Source organism: Nelumbo lutea, chromosome 2 (assembly GCF_056320005.1).
Source record: "Nelumbo lutea isolate HS-2025 chromosome 2, American lotus-T2T, whole genome shotgun sequence".
In the NCBI taxonomy this organism is placed as follows: Eukaryota; Viridiplantae; Streptophyta; class Magnoliopsida; order Proteales; family Nelumbonaceae; genus Nelumbo; species Nelumbo lutea.
This window is the reverse complement of record NC_142685.1, coordinates 8930840-8952095: the sequence shown is the minus strand read 5'-3', so window position 1 is coordinate 8952095 and position 21256 is coordinate 8930840. Positions and strand designations below refer to the sequence as shown.

Genomic DNA, 21256 nt, shown 5'->3' with positions numbered 1-21256 from the left:
AGTAGGTCGTATCACCTGTCTCTCTATATATGTCAATAAACATGGCTGGCTCTTATCCATATATACAATATTAATTAAAAACAGCGCCAGGCCGGCCCAGACCTCAGCTTTATCGCAATGTTGGTCAGGGGTCAAAACCCACGGAAAAGGGAGGACCTAATTAATTTCCTCATTTAGCTGGCTGCTCTATTCCGCCTTGCTTTGGTATTGAGGGGAGAACCGTATCCATGCACGTTGCAAAGCCAGAAGCCGCAGCATGAAAGCCCTTCCAGATTGGCAATAAATAGAAAAGCTGGAAGGTAGCCGGATCTTATTGAAGAAACAGAACCAGTTCGGTCGAGTTATCGGATCTATGGCCAAATCATTTCAAGTTGGAAATCTCCCAACCCGAATTCACATCAACACCTGTTTGTGCTTGTAGACTTGTAGTTGTGGACCTGTGGTTGGTTGGTGTTAGTTCATTGAAACCTAGGGGAAAAATTAATTGGCATTGCAGATGCAATGAATCATTGGAATTTATATTAGTGACTGTCACAGCGCAATAAACAAAAAAACTATGTCTTAAATTAAATCCGGAGGTTTGTTTTGCATACTTTTATTATCAACTCATAAAAAATATCTATAACAGTATGACACAGTGAAGGGGCTCAGCACAATCCATTTCATAGCAACAGTTTCTTATTTTTATTTTTGTGTTTTCTAGGATGGGGACGTCGAGAGAGGGTAGGCGTAGGACACCAATACCATCATACCACAAGTAGTCTATGTGTTTCTGTAGCTAGCATTTATTAAATATTAATACAATTTTGTGAGAAATGCGTTCCCACATCATTATTTATGAATATTATTTCTACTAGAAAAAAAAAAAATTAACCTTTTAAATAGAAATAGCAATTTGTATATTAATCAACTTATAACATTTTAAGTAGAAAAATCTCTCTCAAATTTATATTGATCAATTCAAAACGCAATGACAACACAACCCACTTTACCAAACACCTCCTAAATTGGGCTTCTGCTAGCATTTTTTGTCGGGATATTCAAATAAGGCTTCCAACTTATTTTACCACTTTAGTTCCAAAAAATGCCCCGTGAGCACCTGTACCTTCTGGATCTGATATGGTTGTGCTTGTGCTATTAATTCTTCTGGCCTTACTATTTTATTTTCAAACATTCCCTAATGCCCTTATTCCTGCTGTCCCAAATTAATCTTAGAAATATACAAATTAGTCCTAGAACTTAAAGTTTCGCTTCTTTTTGCAGTTGTGGTGTGTTGTTCCACCATTCCTCTATCACCAAGTGAATGGGCTGATTTGAAACTGATTCAAGATTTATTCCTGTTTGAGCTTTACACCAAACTGCCCTTGCATATGGGCACAGAAAATAAAGATGGTTTGCTGTTTCTTCCTGAAGTTTACACATAATGCACATCCGCTCCTCCTCCTTGAGCTTAGGTTTTATTTTGTCCTTTGTTAGGATACCTTCCCCAGTAAAGCTTTCATATGAACACTTGAAGTCTATATGGGACTTTAACATTCCATATCCTTGTCCATTTGATATTGACATTGGAGGCATTTGGAAGCATATTTACATTGTGAAGTCTGGCGCCAATTCAAAATGATTGAGAGTGAGAGATGGAGAATAATGATATCCCTCAAGCGGTTGATCAATTGAATAGGAGTTTTGAAAACTAGGATTCAGTTGTGCAAGTTCTTGAATAGCTTGTAATGGAACAGGAGAATGGAGTTGTGGTATTTGAAAACAAAAATGCTGATATGAAATCACAGAAGGAATATAAAGATCAAGACAAGAAAAGTCCTTAGGAAAGTGATGTTGTGTTTGAAGAAAATTTAGAAGCGATTGAGGCTTTAATTTGGATGTTGTTCACAAGGAAACTCTATTTAAGAATCAAGAAATAGGAATTAGGAGGTATCAACTAAGTATGGTGAAGAAAGGCAATTTTTTTTTTCTTCCTAATTCCTATCATGAAACAAAGATGATGAGATGATATGGTGATTAGAGTTGGTGAGAATCTAAAAAAAAGGGAGAATGACGGTTCAGTCCAGGGTCAGAATTTTTAGGCCCAAAGTATAGATGGGGTAGGTGCCAGCTTAGAATTGATGCCAATTCGATGCATAAAGTGGGGTTTTTTGACATTTTGAATATTTATAAGTCTGCAGTAGAATTCAGAAATCTGCAATAGTCCTATCATTACTTCTCCCCAAAAAAATAATAATAAATAAGAATTCATCAGCAAATCTTGTCAAATTAGAGCACAAAGTGGTCGTAGGGTGAAACAATTAATAAATCTTGAATGTGTAGCCTCTTACAAGAGAAGTCCGTTATTATGGCATAGACCAGTAAAAGTCGGTGCATCCAAAGAAAAGAACGATCCAAATTAAGATTAGGTGATGGTGGAAAAAAAGAAAGAGAACTATAAGTCTAAGGAGGTTTGGGGGACTATGCCTGGTGATAAATCAAAAGCAATTATCATAATGCTCTGTTTGGTTGTAATGCAAATAAATTTTTAGGCCCAAAGTATAGATGGGGTAGGCGCCAGCTTAGAATTGATGCCAATTAGCACAGGAAATTGATGCATAAAGTGGGGTTTTTTTGACATTTTGAATATTTATAGGTCTGCAGTAGAATTCAGAAATCTGCAATAGTCCTATCATTACTTCTCCCCAAAAAAATAATAATAAATAAGAATTCATCAGCAAATCTTGTCAAATTAGAGCACAAAGTGGTCTAGGGTGAAACAATTAATAAATCTTGAATGTGTAGCCTCTTACAAGAGAAGTCCGTTATAATGGCAGAGGCCAGTAAAAGTCGGTGCATCCAAAGAAAAGAACGATCCAAATTAAGATTAGGTGATGGTGGAAAAAAAGAAAGAAAACTATAAGTCTAAGGAGGTTTGGGGGACTATGCCTGGTGATAAATCAAAAGCAATTATCATAATGCTCTGTTTGGTTGTAATGCAAATAAATTTGCACTGATGCAAAATTATGACGGTACAAATGGTTCGATTGTAAATTCTGATCTATTTTTGTTTTGAATTTTAGTTTATTTTGTTTGATTGCAGTACAAATTAAGTAAAGTAAGACACGAAGTAGAATAAAGTAAAATGCAAAACAAAATTAAATGGGACATTTTCTTTATTTGCACTCCTATACATTTGTACTAGTGCAAATAAATTCACACTGCAACCAAACACAATCTAAAGAACCAAACAAAAATAATAACCCATGTTGCTGAAAATCTGTTTGTTCCTAGATATATATAGACCAGCGTTTACAGAACTTTACTCCAGCTTTAGGAGCAAGTTTTATGCCTCACACTCTTTCCATTTCTTCTCCCATCTTAGACATCCCGTGTTGACACCTACAGGCCACACCTTCTGCACTAAAACCAAATTTGTGCTTTGTGCTCAAAAAAGTGCTCCTCACACCAACCTCTTAGCCATACATCTGAAACATCTCTTATACTCAATGTTTAAAGTATATTGGCCTGTATCAGTATTTTTTTAAGTTTTATTTATTGTTTTTTTTTTCTTTTGAAATGGGTTCAGAGGAATCAGTTAAGGTCCGGCTATCCTCTGAACTAGTGTTTTACCTGATACAACCTTTACAGAAACGTATCAATAAACCATCGACACGATATGTATCAACTAGACCTATTCATGGGTTGGGCCAAGCTGGGCTTTCACTTGTCACTAATGAAAATATACTAGGCTCGAGCTTGAGCCCGGCCTGACCAACGGGCCTATAACTTGGGCCCGAGCCCGACTCCGGTAAAAAGCCCAAAACCCGAGCCCGAGCCCGAAGCCTGGCCTAATTGAAAAAAAAAACAAATTTCCCTATTCAAATTAGAATTAAATATTTAAATAGTATTTTATTTTTCTATTTAAATGAACAATGGGCCTACAAGATGATATTTTTCCCTTTCTTTTATGTTTTAAAACACAATTTTACATTCTTAAATCAAAAAATTTATTCAAATGGACATAATCATATAACTATTTTTAAGTTTAATATTAGGTCGGGCTGGGGTATTTTGACAAAACCCGAGCCCGATTCAAATTTATTGCGAGCCGGGCTTTTTGGCCCGACTTTAAGCCCGTGGGCCTATAAGCATGTTCAAACCCGTTTGGGGGTTGGGCCAGGCCGGACCACCCGACTCATAAACATGTATAGTATCAACTAATATGGGCCAATACGTATTAATACTTTGAACTTTATTATGCTAATATAATAATATATTATCATTCATGGAAGATGTTCCTAAACCACGAATACTATGTACAATAACATTGACGTAAGGAGCAGATCCCAATTCACCTTAAAGCCTATAAAATTCCCTTAGTTTTATTGGCACAATAATGGACTTCAATGGGCTTCAAATGGATAAGAATGGAGTTGGACGAATGGTAGAAGTAAAACACAATCTTGCCTCTAGATCTCTATGCCTTTGTACGCAATTGGTGGTGCTGGCTAATGGATGCAAGAATTCAGATTTCATAGGCAAATAGTACGTCTGGTGTAGAAGTATATATATTCGATAAACTTTTGTTGTTTATCTATCTTAATATTTTAAATTCTTTAATAACTAAAGAGGCATTAAAAGTCATATATCACACATGCCAACGTTATCCCATAAGTTTTGTTTTTTTGTTTTTCTTTTTATATTTTTGTTTTTGGTAGACCCCATAAGTTTGGATACTGGGTCATAATCTCTCTCACAGGAACCGTTTCATGGGAGCCATCCCAGAAGATTTGGAAAAGTGGAAATCGTATTAGGTGCATTAGTGTCATTTTCCTTGCCATTTGAAATTGAAAAAAAAAAGATAAAATAAAATAAAATCTGCCAATTAAAAGAACGTATATCCAGTACAAGTAGTCATAATTATTCAATTAACAAATAATAGGACATGTGTCAAAAATTGCTAGACCCACTAATTGGGCTCATAGACTAACGACCCATTACGAATTTAATCCAACTACTCATATGTACAGATAACTATTATAATATTATTATTATATATCATTTATTATATATGTATATATATATATATATATATATATATATATATATATATATATATGCTATGTTATGTTATATATATTAAAGATAATATATTTAATTTTGTCGTTTTGTATTCAGGTGTAGAGTGCGGGCCAAAGGGGTTTGAGTAAAAAAATGATATTAATGAAAATCATATTCTACCCATCTTATAAATTTTTATTTATTTATTTATTTTATTTAAAAAAAATCCATTTATCACCCACCTACCCTCAAATTATATTAGATTCTCCCACCCACTGTTTTCAAAACTGGACTGGACTGGACGGTTGGATTGGAAAAATTGGGAACCGATCACTTGACTGGTTCCGTTTTTCTCCAAAACTGTTTTTCCTCCAAAACCGTTGATTTTGGTCAGTAAACTGCTGAACCAGCCGATTAACCGTTCGAACCGTTCAAATGGTTTTGACCATTTTCCAATTCTTTAAAATTTTTATTTTTTTTGTCAGAATGGACTAATCGTTTGGGTTGAATGGTCGAACCATTTGAACTGATAATCGGACCCTTGACCGGTTTGTTTTAAAAACCATGCTCCCACTATGTTTTAAATAATGATATATTAGGGGAATGGGAGAATCAATACTTTGCCCTTTAGGTGCAAAGGTTGATCTACATTTGGCCCGGCCCAACAGCCCAGCCCACGATCACCTCTACCTTTTATCCTTTTTCTTAATAAAAAATGAACGACATTTGGATGCATGAGCCCAAACCATGTCCCAATTGATCCAGTCCAAGAAAGCCCATTGAAGGTATTTTCTTGAATTACAAAAGAGTATGGAAAAAGGTTATGTAGGGACGAGACCGGATCTACTCTTCACACCTGGTGCCTCACATGTACATCTTACTATGTATTAGAAATATTTTTTGTATTTATTAATTATTATTTATAGGAGATTTTTTCAATGCAAGTGGATGCACATATGAGGCGCCCATTTGTGAGGAGCAGATCCCATCTCTGTAGGGACCATCCCTGAGTTACCCTATTTCAGTCGAGATGGGATCTGCTCCTCACAAATGGGAGCCTTCACATGCACATCCACCGTGCATTGAGAACATCTCCCGTGAATAATAATTGATAAATACTGTGCGTGTGACTGATCCGGTCTCATTTCAGTGATGTGTATGGATGATGCGATTAATCTGAGATTCTTCTGATTGATATACGTGTTCAATCCTCCAACCCAATCTAAATCAGTTCGGGATACACAACGGGGAGTAGCCCATCTTCCAACCCATGAAGGGTTATACGTGTTCGATCCTAAGTCTCCGCTCCCACCGAGAGATAGGGCAAGGGCTTTCCGACTTGAAAACAGGTGTTCCTTTTGGGACCATCTTTGAGAGCGCTTTTGGCTAATGTTTAGTGAGATTCCATACAACCAAATTGGATGATCGTATCTGTCATTTTTCGCCAACTCGCTCAATCAAATTTGGGGCCTCTTCCATCAGCTTTAGTGGGTTTTCATCGAAATTCATTCAAATAAAAAAAAAAAAAAACTTGTAAAGGAACCAAAAAGATTTATATAAACATTGAAAATTTATAGAGTGCCTCTAGTGGATGTATCAGTTCCCTATATGCATGTGTGTGATGGGAGTAGATGGGGTTAGATGGTAGAGGGACAAGCTAACCTGTGAAGATCCCCTAAATCGGCTTGGTATTTCCCGCCATGTGTCCTTTTTTTTATGTGGTTTATTTGTCTAGATTTCCATCCTATTTCCAACACATGATGTAGGCCTATAAAGTAGGATTTTCTAAAGGAGGAGGGAAGGTGTAGATGCTGCTGCAGCCAGCAGGTGCTCCCCTACGGCACGTAGTAGGAGGAATATTGTGTGGGGCCTCCTAAATCAAACATGGGGCCCCACTTTCGAGTTTGACTTACTCGCAAAAGCAGTTTTTCCGATTTGATATATCTGCTGCTCCGCTTCTAGTTTTTGATGGGGGACTAGGGTAACTAAACTATGGTCTTTAGGGAACAAGAAAATACTTTTGAGCTCCGAGCAATGAGCAATGTCATTGCATTTATTATTTATACAAGCGGATCAGGAACATGGACATGGTGGCCCACTCCACTCCCACTCATCAAATTGCAGATGAGGGACGTATCTATGTCAGATGGAACAATATGGTAGATGTGTGGTGTATGATGCACTCATTCACTCGACTATTCTTTTTTAAGGTACATCAATGTCATTGTCTAGGAATTCCTGGACGCTTTTGCCACATTACTTTTCTGACGTGGACGAGAGATCTGTCAACATGCTTAATTGGGATTTGGGAGGGAGGGTGTCTTAGATCAAAGACAATGAACGGTGATCCAATGATGGTTTAGACTTTTGATTCGCGGATTGGACTTTCCACGTGGACAGAAATGGAGGCTATTCAGCCTATTCTGCATGACTGCATGTTACGCTGGATGGTGGATATGACAGAGCGAGAGCGAGAGCGCAAAGTAAGAGGGGTGAATCTAAAAGTGGAGAATTTTAAGGAGATTTGTAACAGTCGAGAAATTAGTTTGTGCCATTATGTGGAAGGCTTTGCTGGGTTTAACACCTATCCTTCAACTCTCCCTTTAGACTCGGACCCTCTCTCTCTCTCTCTCTCTCTCTCTCTCTCTCTCTCTGTGAAAGGTAACAGAACAGAGTAGAAAACCATCTTCACTATCTCTGTTTCAGTTTTTCCCGTATTCTTCTTTCCTTCGTCTGTTCCTCTTCTGTAGTTTCTCTCAATGTATCTTCAAGTTCTGAGGTTGCCCAAATAATATTAAGCACTATTACATGGCATGCATGAAGTTGGGCTCCAAATCTGAAATCTTTCATCGTGAGAACCAGAACTGGTAAACCATTTTTCCTATTCTTATTATTATTTTTTTCAACCTAAAAAGATCTTGTAGTAGTTGCTGGTTTCTTGATTGAATCATTCAAACTGTGACAAATTAATTCTATTGTTACTTTGTAAAATCCACAAACTGGGTAGTACAGGCATCCCCAGGTTTGCTTCAGAGACGGGCATTAGCTTCAATTCTAGCTTATCCACCCGAAGAATTTTATTTAGGCAAAGTGTGATGTTTCGATCAATGGGAACACAAGGTGCGTTTGGATTGAATCATTTTAACCCAACAATCCGCTTCAGAGGTGCTGGTATTTTGGCCCTAATGACCATCATTGCTTACTTACCGTAATCCCGTGTATAAATGTGTGTACTTTGTGTGCACCTTGTGATTTTTGTAAAAACAGTGAACCACCTACTTGTATCTGTCTATCTATATTAATTAGCATTTTCACTCCCGGAGGGTTGCAGAACGTTTAAAACTCAACTTCTGTGTTATTCTCTCGAGTCTCAGTTGAAAGGGTAGTTCCATCTCATTTGGAAGGACAACTTCGTAGAAGCTAAATTTGGCTAGAAAATATTAGAATGTAAAAGTGAGAAAATATGAAAAAATAGGAGGAATTTCATTGTAGGGCAGATAGTTATAATACCTGGCAGGATTTACTTCTGTGCAGACTGTGGCTTTTTCAAATTCCATATCTGGAACTATGCAGACTGTGGCTTAAATCCAAATCAACATGGTAAAAAATCAAAAGAAAAAGTGTAAAGGAGCAGCTTTGATACTAATAGCAGTAAAAAGAAAGAGCAATCCCTACACCTGGAAGGGAATCAAGATAAGGGAAGACTACAATTGGAATATCCTGACCTCTAGAAACAAAATAACTACAAAATACTCTTGTCTCTTGACTGAGCCTCAGAGCCTGCTGACCCATTCAAGGACTGACATTCCCTCACCCCCCTCTGGCTAGAAATCAATAATGTCATTGGCAGTTCCAGACTTTCAGCTAAAGCGAGTGTTCAAGTTTGAAGGCAAAGATTTTTTTTTTTTTTTTAATTTCCTTTTTGTGCCTTGATTTCATGTTTGGGTTTAGGGACCATTGTTTGATGTAATGGTAAAATCTCGGATGACAAGTGGCAAGAACTCAGGTTCAAGTATGAGAGCAGCCACCTTGTACAAACAAATGCCAAATGTTAGATCCAGCTTACCCCTCTCAAGACCCCAGATAGCTGGGACTGACATTAGGTAATGGCCTTTTAATTTCATATTTGGGTTTTGACCAATTACAAGCTTATTAAAGTTCAATAATCCAGTTTGATTCCTGAAGTGGGATGGCGCACTTATCAAAAAAGAAACATAAAGTTGTTAGTGTACTCTCTCAATTTTCAGCTACATAGGTTCAAATATGGCTTATGAATATTGGTGCTTTATGTCTTTACCGCTTCCCAGTTAGGATATTTCATAGTTCAAAAAACCCTTCAGTTACTATAACCATCTAAGCTTTAAGTTTTTCTTGTTTCAATATCCCATTCTTTGGGATCCTCTTGATGGGATCCTCTTGATGGGATCCTTTCCTTTTTTGGGCTGCATGGATATGTTATCTTTAATTTTGTTTTCTAGCTCTATGACATCCAATTTAGTTTGATATGTAACTTGTCTTTTTGCCATGACTTGTGCCTATTCACAAGTATTTTACTGCAGTTCAATATGTTTACACTCAGAACTTGATTCCCTTTTTGTATGGAATCTAACATTTAATACATTGACCATGCAGGTTTTGTACAACTGGTCTTCCAAGTGATGTTGTCATTGAAATTGGGGAAATGTCCTTTCATCTTCATAAGGTGTGTTCCATTAGTCAAGCTCGACTTTGTTCTTTTGCTTTTATTTTTCTTGTATACATGCATTCTATAGTTTGTGAAAACATGCAGTAATTCACTGACATGATTTATTTTCTATAAGAGAATGAGTTGTTTGCATGGATGTACCTAAGTATTAATCCTGAACCCCCTCCCCCCCCCCCCCCCCCCCCCCCAAAAAAAAAAAAAAAAAAAAAAAACAAAAAACAAAAAAAAAAAAATTGGTGCATGCAGTTTCCATTGCTTTCCAGGAGTGGGGTACTAGAGAAGCTGATTGGAGACCTCTCTGGTGAGGGTGGACAAAACTGTGTTTTGCAGCTTAATGACATTCCTGGTGGACCCAAGGTTTTTGAGCTCATAGCCAAGTTTTGTTATGGAGTTAAAATAGAACTAACTGCATTGAATGTAGTGAGTCTTAGGTGTGCTGCAGAGCACCTTCAGATGAGTGAAGACTATGGAGAAGGGAATCTCATCTCGCATACAGAAAATTTCCTCAATGAAGTCTTTGGCAATTGGATAGATTCAATCAAACTTCTTGAAACATGTGAAGAGGTCCTCCCGCATGCTGAAGAGCTCCATATTGTCTCGAGATGCATTAATTCCTTGGCAATGAAAGCTTGTGCCGACCCCAACTTATTTGGTTGGCCTGTGTCAGGGTGCTATAAAATGCAGAACGCAGGGGATACTGTCTTATGGAATGGAATATGCACTGAAGCTAAGCCATGTACGGTGAGTGAGGATTGGTGGTACGAGGATGTGTCATCACTTAGTTTACCTTTATATAAAAGACTAATTCTTGCTGTAGAATCTAAAGGCATGAAGCCCGAGAACATTTCGGGGTCTCTCATGTTCTATTCAAGGAGGTGTCTTCCTCTTGGCAGGCATTCAAATTTCTCTGAGAATGTGAACCGGGTTATTCCTGGCTCCACAATTTCTGTCCCTTCTGAGGTAAATCAACGGGTTCTTCTCGAAGAGATTGTGGGTTTACTGCCCAATCAGAAGGGAGTCACACCAACCAAGTTCTTACTTGGGTTGCTCCGCACTGCAATGATTTTACATGCAAGCCCCTCTTGTCGAGAGATATTGGAGAAAAAAGTGGGTGCCCAGTTGGACCAAGCTGCATTGGAAGACCTTCTTATACCAAATATGGGCTACTCAGTGGAAACACTTTATGACATTGACTGTGTCCAGCGGATTCTTGATAACTATATGTTGGTGGACCAGGCAACAGCTGGGTCTTCTTCTCCTTGTGTAGTTGATGAGGGGCAGTTGATGGATGGGTGCCCTTCATTGACCCCAATGACAATGGTGGCCAAGCTAGTGGATGAGTATCTTGCAGAGGTGTCATCTGATGTTAACTTGAAGCTCCCAAAATTTCAGTCGCTTGCAGCTGTGATCCCTGACTATGCCAGGCCACTTGATGATGGCATCTACAGAGCAATCGATATATACCTCAAGGTAACAAAACTTAGGCCGAGTGCTCTCATTAGCATCTAAGGTGGTCTTGTAGTACAGAGAAAGGAACTTCTTTTGCACTCTACTTTAATTGTTTAAACTACTGACCTGGTGGATGGTGGATTGGTGTTTAAATACATGGAAAGAAACACCTTGGACCCAAATATGTTACATCAGTATTTGGTAGAATAGGTGGGGGGTTTGAGACAACACATTCAGAAAACCAATAAAATTTTGAGGGGGAGCAAACCATAAATTTCCCTTTCTATATTATTGCCTTATCAGATAAAGTTATTATCCTTGCTTCATTTTCATAATTGTATTAATTGTCTTAAGCCCTATCTTCAAAATTCACTTAATGCTATATGATATCCCTGTCTTACAATTAAGTGTTGACGTAGTTAGGGACAAATATACATGTGGGGAAACCTTGTGATTTGTTAGCCATGAGTTATATAACCTGTGGGTGATTCCCAAATCTTGAGAGTTGGGACATTCTGAATTCCAAAATTCATGCCTGATTATGAAGGATGGTGTTAGATTAGGGCCTGACATTCAGGACTTCATATGAATTTATTGTATATGCTTTCAAGGTTTCAGATTTGCTAACTCAGTTCTTTGACTTCAGTCACATCCCTGGCTCACTGACTCTGAGAGGGAGCAGATCTGCAGGCTCATGAACTGCCAGAAACTATCGTTGGAGGCCTCCACCCATGCTGCCCAGAATGAGAGGCTACCTCTCCGAGTAATTGTTCAAGTCCTCTTCTTTGAACAACTACGGCTCCGCACATCAATAGCGGGATGGTTCTTTGTTTCGGACAACCTTGAGAACTCGCAAAACACGCATGAGAATCTAGCACTTGCAAGGAACAATGGGTCCAACCAAGTTGATCCTTCTATCAGCATTGATGAGATGAGGTTGCGGGTTTCGGAGCTGGAGAAGGAGTGCTCTAGCATGAAACAAGAGATAGAGAAGCTTGGCAAGGCAAAGAGTGCTTGGAACATCTTTTCAAAAAAGTTGGGGTTCAAGCAAAAATCACAGGCCTGCAACCCAAAAGTGTCAAAACCCTGCAGTTCTAAACCACCCTCACCCCCACAATTACCTATGAATGAACAACAAAATCACATAAATGGTGATCTGTCTAATTGAATTTGCAGAGCTTAGACTAACCAAAAAGCGCATTGATTCACTACTCTCTCTCTCTGCGTGTGTCGGAAACTAGTTAGTTCTGATGTTCTTCTTTCCCGGTTTGTGGCCTAGTTATCGTTAAAAATCTGTGTAACTATGCTAGAAACTGGTCTATAACTCAATTGGTTTGCGATCCATCACCAATTTCACTTGACATCCTGCAGTGGAATTAACTGTAGGGGAACATCAACTTACCATTACCAACCGCTTTTTCTTAACGCTTCTCACATCAATATCACAGCATGTGCAGCGCACAATCACATTGGGAACATGAACATCTCCCATACTTATATGCTGTCATTCATGGGAGATGTTCCGGAGCAAATCCGAATTATTCCATCACACCCAACATGTTAGGAGGCATTCATCAATGTGAATTATTTTCATTGTTGCCGGTTCCAAAAACAAAACAAAACAAAACCACGGGTTTGAAAACAGATTGGTTTTCAAGACAAATACAAAGAAAACATGTTCTTTTGTTTTCAAAACTGAAACCAAAGGTATGTTCTTGAATACCTGGTTTATAGATCATGTTTTCATATGATTATTTAACATGGTTTTTTTTCCATTTATTTTTGAAATTGCCACATTAGCAAAAAAAAAATGAAAAAATAAAAAAAAAACATATTCTTGAACTCTATTCTGTTTTTTGTTTAAAAGGCAAAAAAAATTGGTTTCGTTTCAGAAAATAATAGGGTATGCTTCTGGAACCGTTGACATAATGCTTTTTAAAACAAAACAATTTTGTAGTATAAAAATTATATCATTTATGGAAACAAAAAGAAATTCATTTGTTAACACTTCTGATCTTTAGGCTTAGTTTGGAAGAAGTACAAATGCAAATATGTAGAGTGTAAAACCTTATATTTTGTATTATTTTTTATGTATTTACACTGTACATAGAGCTTTAAGGACAATGTTTTGAAAATCAGACTGGACTGGCTCCCAACAGCATGTCGGTTGAATTGGGATCAATCAGAGTTGGGCCTGGTTTTGGTTCCCAAACAGAAAAAGCTTGTCTTTTACAGCCCGATAATGTTTTCGTGGTAGGCGTATTTGTGTAGGATTTAGAATCAATGAGAACTTGGAAGAATGTTTAATTAGGGGGTGCTCCAAACCGAGTACATATCTCCGCCCCACAATGTCCCACAGCACATCCCCACCATGTATTGGGAACATCTCCCGATTATAGTACCAGAATCGATAACGTCATCATCGGGAGATGTTCCCAATACATGGTGGGGATGTGTTGCAGGACGTTGTGGTGCGGCCCCTTGTGGGGCATATATGTGAACTCCTCAGAACCAGCTTTTTATTTTTCAAACAGCACCAACAAGGGGCCAAGCCACATTAAAACCAATTGGTTAATCGATGTGGTTCTTTTTGGCTTTTTATATTATAAATAAATATATTATATTTTATAAACCAGTCGGTTTAGAGTTCACATCTCCGCCCCACAAGGGGCCACCCCACCAGTCCCGATAATGTCATCATTGGGAGATTTTCCCAATACACGGCGGGGATACGTTGTGGGATGGAGATGCAATCTCATCGGTTTGATTAATCAGATTTCGGTTAATTTTCATTTATTCAGTTTGGTTTTTCAATTTTTGATGAACACAGTTACTCCACTATGATTAACGGCTAGGCTACGACTCAGAAGTCTAAAAGGCAAGAAGCCTCCATCACTAAACGAGTGGGCAGGCCCAGGCCCAAACGTAATTAACTTGGTAGACATGTTATTTGATGGGTTACAACAAATTAGCCCACCACGTCCACATTGATCTTAATTTCTTTTCCAACCATCAGTCAATAAAAACTAAGGCTGTGTTTGGTTTGAAGAAAAAAGTAGGAAAAGGAAGGGAAATATAAGGAAACCTTTACAAACCTTGTATAAATTTCCTTATATTTTTCTTCATTTCCCTACTTTTTCCTTCAAACCAAACATAGCCTGAATGACATTGACTGGATTAGAAATCAGAACTGATATAGAAGCTCTTTACTTCGTCGTTTCTGTTTACTTGATGTATTTCTCAACATGAATGAACATCCGGCTCTGGTAATATTTTCACTGCCCTCATAAATACCTACAGGCTACAGTGACATATTAAAGGTTTTAAGGGTTCGACTCTGATATCGGGAAAACTTACAGAGTTAATCAACGAATATTATAAAGGTGATAACCTATCAAAATCAAAATTTACCAGCTCAAGCTCTTTTTGTATCATGTCTTTTGCAACAGTATTTGATGAGGGCAGATTTGCCCCTCCACTGACATCATGCCACATGACATATCAGAACAGTTGGACTACATCCCAGCAATACCTTGGCGACAGCTTGCCTTAGCCAAAATGGGGTCCCAGGTGGCGACCTGCCTCTGCCGCCAACCTAGCGACCTACCTCTCTAGAAGTTTTCTAGTTGTCTCCGAACATTTTGGGATCACGCCGTGTAACCGTAGGCCTTATCCTCATCCCGCCTGAATTGGAGGGAAATGGTAAGCCTTATTAACTGGCACGTTATCCTCCTTCCAAAGCAGAATGAACCCCTACATCACGGGCCGAAGATTCTGTGAACGTTTTGCGAGACCCACGACAACTCAGCTATATAAGGGCATCGGCCCCCGAGACTCAGGTGTCACCATTCAGCTAGGCGTCCAAGCCACCTTCCAGGTAGGAATCATTCAGCTAGGCATCAAAGCCACCTCTCCAGCTTGTCACCATTCAGCTAGGCGTCCAAGCCACCTTCCAGGTAGGAATCATTCAGCTAGGCATCCAAGCCACATTTCAGGTAGGGATTATTCAGTTAGACATCTAAGTCACTAGCCAGCGAGGAACTGCCAAAACACCCATCATTAATGTTATATATTGAAATTGCTTGTATGCAATAATTACAACCAGCATGGTAATATATATTTATAAACCATCATAAAAAATTGTAGAAAATGTTAAAAATATAATATTTATTATTATTATCATCATCATTATAAAAAAAATTATGACGTGCAAATCACAATATACACTTAATGTTAAAACAAATGTGATAGGGTTATGTAACTTTAGCTAGAAGCAATTTTTTGTGGTTTTTTACCCTTGAAGTGCCCATGTATACAAATTTAAACACAACAAACAAATGTGCATTGGGTATTATGTGCAAAAGCTAACTTAAATATAATAAATATGCATAAGTTATGTGCAAAAGCTGACTATAGGGTAGGAAATATGAGTCCGACTTCAGTCCTGGCACCTTCAGTTAGGGCACCTTTCGCGCAATTGGAGGGTGTTCCATACGTCCTCCAATTCATGTAAATGGTTGAAGCATGTGGGAATGCATCAGACGCTGTTAGCTAACCCATTTTTCCGAATCCCCTCCCCTCCTCTCCTCTCCTCTCCCTTGAGTGTCGTAGGGACTCGTTCTCTTCTCCCTCTCTCTCCCCCCATCCACTTGGCGACGACTTAACAAGCATTACCGCCAGCAACAATCAGCCATCATCAGCAGCGGGATCAACCTCAGGTATTGTCTTCTTTGCATCTCTTCTTCTTTCATGAAAACTAACCCTAATTGGATACCGGCAACCGACAGCCATCATCACCGGTTATTAAACACAACCGTTACTGGCAGCCATCATCACCGATTATTAAACACAACCATTACCAACAACTATCATCATCAGTTATTAAAACTAACCCTAATCGGATACAGGCAACCGGTAGCTGATAATGGTTGTTTTCAAGTTTTTGTTTTTCTTCCCCTTTCTCCTTTGCATGAAAAAACTAAAACCCGTCTACGATTTGGATGGAGCCATTAGAGACTGTGACACCGGATACCGGTGACTGGCGACAATTAAGTTGAATAGAGAAAGAAACCTAATTGATAACACATGCATATATAGTCCTGCCATGTTTTTATTGTTTTCTCTCTCTCACATTTTAATTAATTTGTTTCTGGGTATGGAAATGAAAATGGTCATCAGTCATCACTATTGGTAACAGTCTAGGTACTTATTTTATCCGGTCAAGGCTGGTTGTTTGAATTTCTTACTTCCAGATTCAGATGTCTTTGGGTGTGTGGTTGAAAGCATCTTTGTAAGGATCGGGGAACAAGTCGCAGATGAAACGCTAACGCTGTTGACTCTATCATACGCCGATGAATTTCAGAGGGCTAACGGCCGCCTGCAACTGCTACGTTGCTTTCTCGAGGATGCTGATAGGAGAAATAACGGCAACCTCATGCCTCGCAGAGGGTATGCCATGTCAGTGGAGAAGGTCAGATTCCTGGTTGAGAAGACATCGAGAATACTTGAAGGAGCTGATGAACGTGAGCAACACTTGTTGCGTGGTTACTCATTTTGGTGCTGCTGCCACCCTTTCTCCTTATTAAGTTGCCGCCAGGTGGATGGGGGAGAGAGAGGGAGAAGAGAACGAGTCTTTGTGACACTTAGGGGGCGTTAATCCCATGTTTTTTTTTTCAGATTTATATGAGGATAAGTGAAGTTTATTTTCCTGCGTCTTTTAGATAAATAAATAACTTTTCCATGTGGAGGAAAGTTTTTAACAATTGAATGAGATAAAAATGTCTTGAATTTTTATGATTAAAATGATCATTATCATATAAGAAATAAAAAAATATAAATAAATACACTTTATAATAAATGTTTCCCAAAAAAACCTACCTACATGAGGAGGGAAGGGGATTCAAAAAAAATGGATTAACTAACGGCGTGAAGCATCCCGCATGTTTTAATCGTTTATACGAATTAGTGGACGCGTGGCACGAACGGTGCCTGGACTGAAGCCAGATTCAGGAAATATCCTCATAGTAGCTGCAATTGGCAATAAAATAAGATATCGATCGACTCTATAGTCGCACTGAATGTGCCACACGTTGTGTGTTACTTGATCATACCAGTCTGACCCCCAAATGGTGGTTTGATTGTTTGCAAGACTCAGAGAGTACTACTGCTTTGGAGAGTTTCAAGTATCAAAATAACTCAAAACTGATTACTAGACGTTTAATCTGCCTCCAACACAAGTCACGAGGAGCCCCACACCAGAGATCCATCAATTTAGCAGAAAAAAAACCGTTTTCAGTTATGACTAGTTCAGATTTCCAAGTCTACATAAATGGCACTACATTAATTACACACCCGCCTTCATCTATTGCATTGAAGCTCAAAGCCTCATGCGATAAACACACAGACACGGTGAGCTCCAACGAACAGCTACAGAACACGAATAAAAAATAATCATGTGGGATAGATTAGTAATCTCTGCAGGGAGGTTGGTTTTGGCCTCAGTGTTCCAGACTGAGGCCAAAATTGCAGTGTCCAGTTCTCATCATCAAGCAGTGCTTGACACAGATGGAAATCAGCTCCAGGCAGGATTAGAGTATTATATGGTTTCTGCAATCGGATCGAGGAGGTGGTGGAGGTGGGGTAACCATTGACAGGCGAGGAAGTTCAAGCTGTCGAACACCCAGTGGCCACTGTGAAACAACACTCTCACGCACGACATCAACTTTGGTAGTCCTGTGACTTTCTCCCCAGCAATATTGAATTCGTCGGAAGAGTTTGCCGGAGGAGCTCGCCGGTACCTGAGAGTCAGAGTGAGAGCAGAGACACCATCAGAAGCAAGAAGCATCGAGGAACAGACCGACTTGACGAACATTGGGTTCTCGGGCACAAAGAGGGTGTGGCGCGTGGAAGAGGCAGACAGGTCATCTTCGTAATCGTCACCAAGGCCCAAGCAGCCAGCAGGAAACAAGGTAGGTGACGTTGAGAGGACAAACAGGTAAACCAGGCTCCTCCACAGTGAGGAACTGGTTCAGAGGATCAGCAGGTCAATAAGCTAGCCCTGAGTATCGGATCACCTACTATCCTAGTGTTTGCGAGTCATGCCATGTTGTGTGTGGGAATGTGGGGATCACTAAGGAGAATGGGAAGAAGTGAGATGGCCCTCACTTTTTCAGTCTCAGTGTCACAACAACAACATAGAGACTTCCCCTTCGTGTTTGTGAGGGCTAGCCACACCAACGATGACTAGACACAGCCCGGAGGCTAGTCTACTAAGAGACACGGAATAACAATCAATTCGTTTTCTGGCCAAGTGGCCACTATCTTTGTATGTCGGATAATCCCACCTACACTATGCAGTTGATCTTAATCTCTTTCCATCTTTTTCTAATATTCAACTCTTCTACCTAGATTAGATCATCGATCATGGAGCAAAACGTACGGTTAATATTCCTGTTTTAAATAAATTAAATTTCTTTCCAGTTATATAAATAAAATTGGAGTCACTGAAACTTGGAGTAGAATTTTTTAGGCATGTTTGAACACATTGCCTTTATAATATTATTTTTCTTCACTTTGTTCTATTGAGTTTGATGTTGGGTTACAAGTAAACTAATTCATAGGATACAACAGAGCATTGGGTGAGAGTCTGCATCCAACAAAGTTGAAGAGTCTCCGAAGAAACTTTATGTGAGATAGTAGCATATCAGATTGAGAGATACATGAGTGATTTCGAAAACTTTTGTATGCATTTGCTTGATTCATGCTCCTTAAATAATTTTTGAAGAATCACGGAACAGAAGAAAGTGTTGGTTCAGAAAAAGGCTCATTGAACAAACACACAATTTTGTTAAAAGGTAGTTAACAGTTAATGAATGTTAACTTTGAATAGTACCTCTTGATCAAACATGATTGAATTGTGGCCATTGAAACATCAAAGGTCAACCTCGCACCAGAAGTCAAAGCCGCCATTCGCGAGCCACGCGGGTGCAAGCAAAGTGTGTCACATACGTGCTATTTTTAAGGAGTGTAAATAAGTTATTATTAAAAACTCAAAATAAATCTTATAATTTTCCAATGTGGTACAAGTTAAAAACTGGCTTTAGTAAGAGAAAAAAATATTTTTCAAGATGTGTATAGGTGCATTTTTTATATAATTGATCAATCAAACCCCATTCGATTTAACCTCTAATTAGATTAAAATTCAACAGAAACTAGTAATCGGTGTGGTTCATACAAATACAACTATAAATAAATATAAAGTTGGCAATCCAAAATAGTAAATAAACAACATGAATAGAATCCTTACAACTTCAGTATTCGCAGTTGTTAAATAAGACTTAGTTTAGGAAGAATACACATACAAACAGTAAAATGCAAGGTTTAATTAAAAGTAGAAAATAAAATTTTGGACTGTACATAATTCCCAAATTCGAAAGGGTACAAATACCAATATGTTATATAATACTTCTAAAACTAACATTTGTATTGTACATAATTATATTTGCATTCATTCCGGAACAAATGCATAGGACCAATAGAATCCCAAATGCTACACACATGACACATGGCTCCTTAGTCCTTACGAGAAATATTGCAGTTGAAAGAGTAGCCAAGCTGTACCATCTCCCAGCTCAACTGAGATGCATTTTTTTTCACGGCAGGGGAAATACTACTGTAATCATGAAATAAGAAACCCCTTAATTTGTGACTGCCATTCATACACCAAGAAACAATTATGATGTTGTTTGAGTGTCGTATAGGCATTTTGTTCTCTATTTCTCTTATTTTTTATGGTTTAGTTAAGCATTTTCAATATTGTTTCAACCAGTCTTATTAGATTGGAAAATTAGGGCTTTACTATCCTTAGTCTTTTATAAGAAAAAACTCAAAAAGAAACGTGGTTGTGGGCTGAGAAAGAAAGAAAGGAAAGAAAAAAAAAAGGAAAGAGGGAAGAAGGAAAGCATTCAACGTTCACCGGCAATAGCAACGGCAGTGGCGTGGTTATAGAAAACACAGCGGTAATTTCGGATCTCTCTGAGATCTCAAATCTGAAATCTAAGAATTGAGATCTCATATCTCAGATCTGAGTCTTAGATCTGTAATATTGCTTCTCTCTTTCTCCTTTCATCTTATAAAAAACGTGAATCACTGTCTAGGTGGAATGGGTCGACACTTGACAATTTAATCACCCAAATCAGCAGTTATATGACCAAAACAACAATTTCTGACCCAGGAACAGATTAAGGGTGATACAAAACCAATTACTTAAACGGTCTCCAGGCTAAATGGTCTGACCGTCCAAATCAACTACGGTTCAAAAAGGCTGTATATATGTGTGTATCTAAGAAATTAGTGTTCGATCATATCAGTGCTTTTGTAAGTGTATTTATTTATCTAGAATTGTGTGCTATAATTGTTATCCATAAGGCAAGTACATGGATTTTTACATGCTTATAGCATGTATTATTCAAAAAATGCAATAAGGTCCTAGAGTAAGACAAGAAACACAAAAACAATTTAAACAAGCAGCTTCACGGATGGGGTTTAGATTTTCAAGGCAATAATTAAAGCGTTAAAAGTTTATATGAATTAAAACCTTTGGCTGCATGCCTTAAAAAAAAAAACCTTTGATGTAAAAGAGCTGAATGTAAATTCTTGGTTTAATCCTGCTTCGAATTTGATTTTGTAGAATTAAAACCTGTGAAATGCATGAGAGTGCAAAAGAGCTGAATGTAAATTCTTGGTTTAATCTTGCTTCGTATTTGATTTTGTCTTATTAGTTTCTGAGAATTAAGATAAGTAACCTTGAATTTCTCCATTTTAAATGAAAGAGAATGGATTTAGGAGATCGCTCTAGAAATAAGATAGAATAAGATATGATGTTTGATGTAATCCCCACTTTATATGAGAAAGAATTGATGTATGAGAAGGAATGTGATGCAAATTTTATATCAGATTTGGGATATAAAATTTGCACTGCGAGTAAATACAAAAGATACAAATTTTTTATATTAGATAGGAATGTGAATTATAATTAATTACAAACAAATGAAGACAAAA

The 21256-nt window shown here is 38.2% G+C and overlaps 1 protein-coding gene and 1 long non-coding RNA gene across 2 annotated transcripts; both read left to right on the top strand.

Moving 5' to 3' along the window:
• Positions 1 to 7556: 7556 nt before the first annotated feature.
• LOC148868434 (BTB/POZ domain-containing protein At5g03250-like) lies at positions 7557 to 12408 on the top strand. Its single transcript, XM_088968628.1, has 4 exons — positions 7557 to 7910; positions 9676 to 9745; positions 9995 to 11218; positions 11844 to 12408. The coding sequence occupies exons 1-4, from the start codon at positions 7852 to 7854 to the stop codon at positions 12363 to 12365; spliced, it is 1875 nt and encodes a 624-aa protein (XP_088824754.1). The 5' UTR covers positions 7557 to 7851; the 3' UTR covers positions 12366 to 12408.
• Positions 12409 to 15614: 3206 nt separating this feature from the next.
• On the top strand, positions 15615 to 16999 carry LOC148868433 (uncharacterized). The gene is made up of 2 exons (XR_016108042.1): positions 15615 to 15915; positions 16450 to 16999. It is a non-coding gene; the product is annotated as an uncharacterized LOC148868433 (long non-coding RNA).
• The last annotated feature ends 4257 nt before the right edge of the window (positions 17000 to 21256 follow it).

Bases quoted from the DNA above. Each gene is read 5' to 3' on its own strand.
- LOC148868434 (XM_088968628.1), top strand. From the start codon at position 7,852: ATGGCATGCATGAAGTTGGGCTCCAAATCTGAAATCTTTCATCGTGAG. The intron at 7,911-9,675 runs GTAAACCATTTT...TTGACCATGCAG, and splicing joins CATCGTGAGAACCAGAACTG to GTTTTGTACAACTGGTCTTC. The intron at 9,746-9,994 runs GTGTGTTCCATT...TGGTGCATGCAG, and splicing joins TGTCCTTTCATCTTCATAAG to TTTCCATTGCTTTCCAGGAG.